Source organism: Glycine soja, chromosome 10, assembly GCF_004193775.1.
Source record: "Glycine soja cultivar W05 chromosome 10, ASM419377v2, whole genome shotgun sequence".
NCBI classification, from domain to species: domain Eukaryota; kingdom Viridiplantae; phylum Streptophyta; class Magnoliopsida; order Fabales; family Fabaceae; genus Glycine; species Glycine soja.
The window spans coordinates 48,951,092-48,957,091 of NC_041011.1; the positions used below are offsets into that span (position 1 = coordinate 48,951,092).

The 6,000-nt window shown below is 36.0% G+C and overlaps 1 protein-coding gene across 1 annotated transcript; it reads right to left on the reverse strand.

Annotated features, from left to right (window-relative positions):
* Positions 1-4: 4 nt before the first annotated feature.
* Positions 5-5,743, reverse strand: LOC114372340 (protein tesmin/TSO1-like CXC 2). The gene is made up of 10 exons (XM_028329842.1): positions 5,512-5,743; positions 4,709-4,869; positions 3,842-4,577; positions 2,957-3,393; positions 2,780-2,854; positions 1,364-1,544; positions 1,181-1,276; positions 1,034-1,100; positions 744-897; positions 5-664 (listed from the first exon to the last, which is right to left on the reverse strand). Exons 1-10 carry the CDS (start codon positions 5,560-5,562, stop codon positions 340-342), a joined length of 2,283 nt encoding a protein of 760 aa, XP_028185643.1. The 5' UTR covers positions 5,563-5,743; the 3' UTR covers positions 5-339.
* Positions 5,744-6,000: the final 257 nt, after the last annotated feature.

A 6,000-nucleotide genomic window follows, 5' to 3' on the forward strand; every position in this document is an offset into this window, starting at 1 on the left:
TCAATTCCACAGCACCAACCACATTTACTTCATGTAACAAATTTAAAAGGAATAGTCCAACATGACCAATAGGGACTTAATAACAAATCATTCTCCAAGTACTACTCTTAGGAGTGATGATAACCATCAGTTAAGATAGATAACTATTATACAACTGAACTGAAGTTGTACATTATGAAATGAACGCAACAAACATATTATAACGAAAGTAAGATGAAACTCAATCATGTACATTCACACTAAGCATACAGCTCCAACTGCAACAAACTGCAAACGTGAACCAATGGAAGAGGGGTGGAGGAAGGCTAACTTAAGCCAAAAAAGAAGAAGATTCTCATTCTAATGGTGAGGGGTGAGAGAAGGAAATGAAGAGATAGATTGTAATATCAACTTCCTCCCACCTCTGCGAGTAGGTGATGATCCCACCTTACAATTAGGAGAGGAGATCCTCTTGCCATTGGGAGAAGAAGTTTTGATGCAGGTGACAGAAGAGTCATCATCTGGAACAGTTTCCAAAGGCTTTTCACATTTAGGTTGAGATTGAGACCACGGAGCATTTGATTTCCCAAGCTTTTGCCCCACAAGCAATCCGGAACTGGAGATGGTAATAACAGAAGATCTTGGTGGCTTACACTTTGATGAAAAGGATAATGGAAGCAATGATCTGTTACATAAAATGAACCAAGATCACTAATGGACATTAATTTTATCATCTCAGTTGACAAAAACACAGCATATCAAACCTGGAAAGTGGTAATGGTGTTGTAGCAAGAGATTGGTCCGGATGGTCTTCGGTATTCTTTGTTTCAGTTTTCAGGGAAGCATTTTCCACCACACCCTTTTCGCATGCTTCTGTTTCTTCTTCGGGCTCGGCTTCTAATCCAGAAGGAACAGAACCTGAATATAAAAGAGAAATTGCCAAAAATAAAATGTCACCTCTAACAGCAAACAATTTTTAGAAGAGTAATCAAAGTTGATGGTTTTCATTGGCAATGTCTAACTCCAATTATTGCAGCATAAAAGAGAGACTTACCATCCTTTCTACCATATGTGTTCTTGCATCCTTCACATCTACAGCTTATGGAGCAACCAACACCACCCTTTAAAAAAAAAAATTAACAAGTGTTCCTAAATCAAGTTAAAACTGAAGGCAGACATGATATAAGAGCAGAAAGAAAACCTGATAACATTCACAATATTTCTTTAGGCAGCTTGATTTCTTGCAATTACATCCTCTTTTGTGTCGTGCTGAAGCTGGAGTTTTGTTAGGGTCATCCTGCAAGGAAAAAATAATTAATATATGAAAAAAAAATGGTTTAAAATTAGAAAGTGAGAAAATAAAGTTAAATATTAATTTGCTGACCCCAATTTCAGATACAGAATCAGAACTTCGTATGACTTTAGGAGCAAATGCAAGTGGATTACGAGACTCAATCTGCTGGCGAGTTTGAAGAACAGTCTCAACATGAATAGGTTTATTGAAGCAATCATGGCATGCACAAGGTTCTATGCAGTAGACTCCAGCAGCAAAGCACTCACAATAACTGGTTAAAAAAGATTAATTAGAAAGATAATAAAGCCTTATTTCTTCTCAAGCTTTCATGCAAGAGAATATGCACAAAGCTGAAGGAAATTGAGAAGATTTATGTACTCACAAGTCATAAGCAAGACTAATATAACATAACACCAATTTATTTGATGGAAGTGATTCTAAATTGAGTTACAAAATTTAGCTGACGTTGTTTTCAAGGTTTTAGTCAAAGGGACTGGTTGAAGGATATTTCCAAATAACATTATATGAGAATATCATGAGATTAAGCATTAAACTAGATTTATAATTTAAACTAAACATGATGGAAATGGCTATGGAAAATCACACCAACACCAACATAAGCTCAAACAAAAAAAGTTACTTATAAAATTATCCTTCCTTGATGGCCAAACTTAGTAAAATTACATTTTCAATTCAAAATAAAATATTTCTAAATCATTTTGACTCAGATGTCATCTGTAAGAACTTTCCTTCCCCAAAACCAGATCAACTCCTCAGCTAAATGTTTAGCTGTTGCGTTTCAGCATTTCAAGAGGCAGGTGAAGCTCAATTAAAAGCATGACCACTTACACAACGGTAAACATTATTTACACAACACATAACCAAATCAACTAGGTCAATCCTTAAATGTTCTAGCCAGTTTCTATAGGACAGGGCTGACAAGGAGCTTCCCAAATCCCATAACCAAAGTTAACTACCAGCTAGCAGTTAATATTCATAGGCACGAAATCACCAGGACTGACCATTATATATAGCAGTTCCTAGAACAATCATTGTATGCATGCACACCGACTAATCCTTTTAACAACTTACTATCCTTCCAATTTAGGCTGTTAATACTTCCCAAGTCCTAAGAAGCCACTTGCGTGATTATAGATTAGATTTAACATGGAAAAAAAGGCTTAAGAGGCAATGTTAAGCAAAATGCCTTGCTGAGTGAATTGCAGTGTTGCACACAATAATTCTAAGTGTAAATGCATATCTAACTGACTTAATTGACTCAACAAATAAGGTTTTGGTGAAAGTCTACATTTACATCTTCAACAACCAGAATTCATAACTTCATGAAGAAAAAGTAGACACAGTAAACTCCTTGTTTTCCGAAAAAAGAAATCTTAAAGACGATAAAACAGTTTAGTAAAAGCAACTATAAAAATCAAAGGTCGTTGCAGCATATGATAGTATTCCAACCCAAAAGAAAAGGGGGGAGTGTTTCTTTCAACTTACAGCTTCAAACATTTTGATTTCTTACAATTACAACGCTTGCAAGACTCCCCTTCCCCAGCTGGTTCCAACTTGCACCTGTAAATCCAGCTTAGTATCAGGCCAACGAAGAAAGGAAAAGCTAAAATGTAATGGAATGAAGATTATCAAGCAGAATTGATAATCAGCAATTGTACTTGCCTTTTCTTTTTTGGGCTATTCTGCTGGAAATCTTCACCAGGCTGAACCTCATTCTCTGATGGCACCAAATCTATTTCTGACGATGCAGGTACCAATGATAGTTGAAGTTCTTGGCTTGCAGAGAGTTGCACAGATGAAGGAGAGCAGTGCAGATTAGGTTGCCTTCCAGATGACAAATTTTCAATTTTTACATTTTTGCAATCCTTTAAGCTTGCAAGTGCATTCAAGTGCAAACCAATTCCTGGCAAAACACACCTCCGTGAATCCCCACTGTGTTTTGTGGGAAGCAGTTGCTTTTCATTACCAACATTCCCCTCATCAGATATTGCTGTACTTGAGTTGGTGTTTGAATTATCAGCTGGGTTCTTCCATTGCACAATGGCCATCTCAAAATCTAGACAGCGTCTTCGTATACCACGGTGTCTCGCATAAACAAGCTAAATACAAAGACAAAAGTAATTTTAGATTGATTGATGTGTTCAACAATAAAAACAATGACGCAAGTTAGAGAGAAAGAAAAATATTCAAATCTCATCATAAATTTATAAACCATGACAGAATATAAACATTAGTGTGACACTCTACCATGAAATTTGTTAGGGAAGGATGCAAAATGCAGAAAAAATCATCATAATGATAATTTTTTTTATAAGGTGTGATTTGAGAGTAATGATTGACAACAACCCAGTCATATAGCATTTTCCTAGAATTATAAATTTCATATATAAACAATGCAGGAATAAGTTACAAATATAATTAAGCATGAGATAGTGTATATGAAAAGTAATCTAGAAATGCCTTTGACATACACTAATGAAACATCCAGCTACATGCAACTCTGATATCCACAATTCACTGCAAGTCAAACAGACTTCATTTTCCTACCTTATTATCCATATTTTCACTTGGATGGCTAGCCACCAAAGCAACATTGGCAAGATTGTCCTGTCTCTGACCTGTGCCTGTGGCAGCTGCTGATTCAGAAGGATGATCTTCAATTTCATGTTCTGAACCAGAAGCAACTGCATTACCAATGTGCATTTGTTGACCATCATTGGTGGCAGATTGTGGTATCAAAGTCATGAAATTGCCAAGCTCTATTGAAGGATTTAATTGTTTATTTAAACCCTTAAAAGCTTCTGTCACATTTGGGGGGCTAAGCATTAACAGATCAGAGACTTCAGTAATTAAACTATCCACACCACAATTTGGGCCTTCAACTTTTGCCTCCTCAATCTGACATAACCCCAGAAGATGCATCTCACCCTCAATTGAATCTTTTTCAGAGCCTTCTGGAACATAAGCAACATCTGATGCTGGCTTGCCATTGCCGGGTAATTCCAAAAGAGAGTTAGCCTCATCACAGCAGAGTAGAGGTTCATACCCAGGGCTACCCAAATTACATTTTAAGACTTGTGGAAGCTCAATTGAGATATTTGGGTTTTCGTTACATGGCTCAATTGAGGCATCTCCAATGGAAATCTTTTGAGCAGTATTTTCCTGTTGCTCACTTGATTCATGACATGCTTGAGTTGAATCTGCAAGAGTCTCTTCAGATGAATAAACACTATTTACATCTTCAGACCAAACCTTAGGTTTGGATGTCTCCAAAAGGTTATGCCTACAAAAAAACAGAGAACAATAAAAAAAAAAAAAACATGTCACTGAAACATCTACAATTCTATATTGACCAATGCCACTCACAATCATCAAGAACAATAAACAGGAAAGAGAAGAAGATTTCACTGTTACCTCTTGAGGAATCTGGATTCCTTGTGACAGTTGCCATGGGGTGATGTGAAAACCGATGGAGGTGATGAAAAGCTATATGAGTTGAATGTATGAGTAAGGTGAACTGATTTAACGGGCTCTATAGGAGATAGATTACTGATATAGTTAAATACAGGCGAATCCTGCATAAAAATAAGGTTAAACTGGTGAAGTAAAAGAAAATTTTATGCATGAACATGATGAAAGACAAGCGCAAATCAGAAAATAGTTTACAAATTAATCGGTTAACAAACCGAATCACAAAGGGAATGCTTTCATTATAACTAAAAACGAAGCAGGTTATAGATGCATGATGGCAAAAATGAAAGCCTAAAAATTTTCAAGCACAAAACCTACAGGAGAACTGACCGTTGACCAAAAAGCAGAAGATTTAGAGGGAGAAAAAAAAAACCTTAAAATGAAGACCAAAATGGGAAAATGCGACTTTTTTTTTAACAAATTTGGAAGGAGAAGAAGAAAAAATCAACTTAAACTTCAGAAGCAATCGAATCTGGGGTTAGAAAAATAACTTTCTTGACTGGCATATACATACTCTAAAAAAACAAGCAGAAAAAATAAGTAAACAAAGAAAAAGGAAATTTCCCAATTTGGTTAGAAATACAAATGGTGTTGAATAATTGAAGTTGGGGAGTGATCTAGAACACAGAAGCTGAGGGTTTAACTAGCACTTGAGCGTGAATTAAAAAAACGGTTTTTAACCTAAAAAAAGAAAAGGAAAGGAAAGGAAATAGTGGTGAAAGCGCATGCAAAGAAAGAAGGAAAACCTCAAATTGGGAAAGAGGGGTGTTGATCTTGCTCCTATCTGGCGTGTCCATTGTTGTTTGCAGAGAGCGAGAGAGGAAACATCAACATAACAACATGCGAGAGTGTTGTGCTGTGTGTGAAAAATGAAAATGAGGGAAGGAAGGGTTGTGGTTTGGTTACTTTACTGTTTCAGCGGATTCAAGAATTGGAGAGGCGGGAGAAGCGAGTTTCTCTCCCCGACCCTACCACCCCTTCTATTAATTCCTACTATATACGGTCAAGTGAAAAATAAAAGGAAAGTAAAAATATTTAGTTAAAAAATAAATAAGAGGGACTATGGAACTGATAAAAGGATAAATAAATAAAAAATAACAGTATCATAATTATTCAACCAAAAAACCAATGTTTCTTTTTACCGCCCAAACAACCAATATTATCTTCCTTTCCTATTTTTATGTTATCAAATAGTAGAAGATAAGAACAAGGGATTATCTACTTTGTTAGAGTTT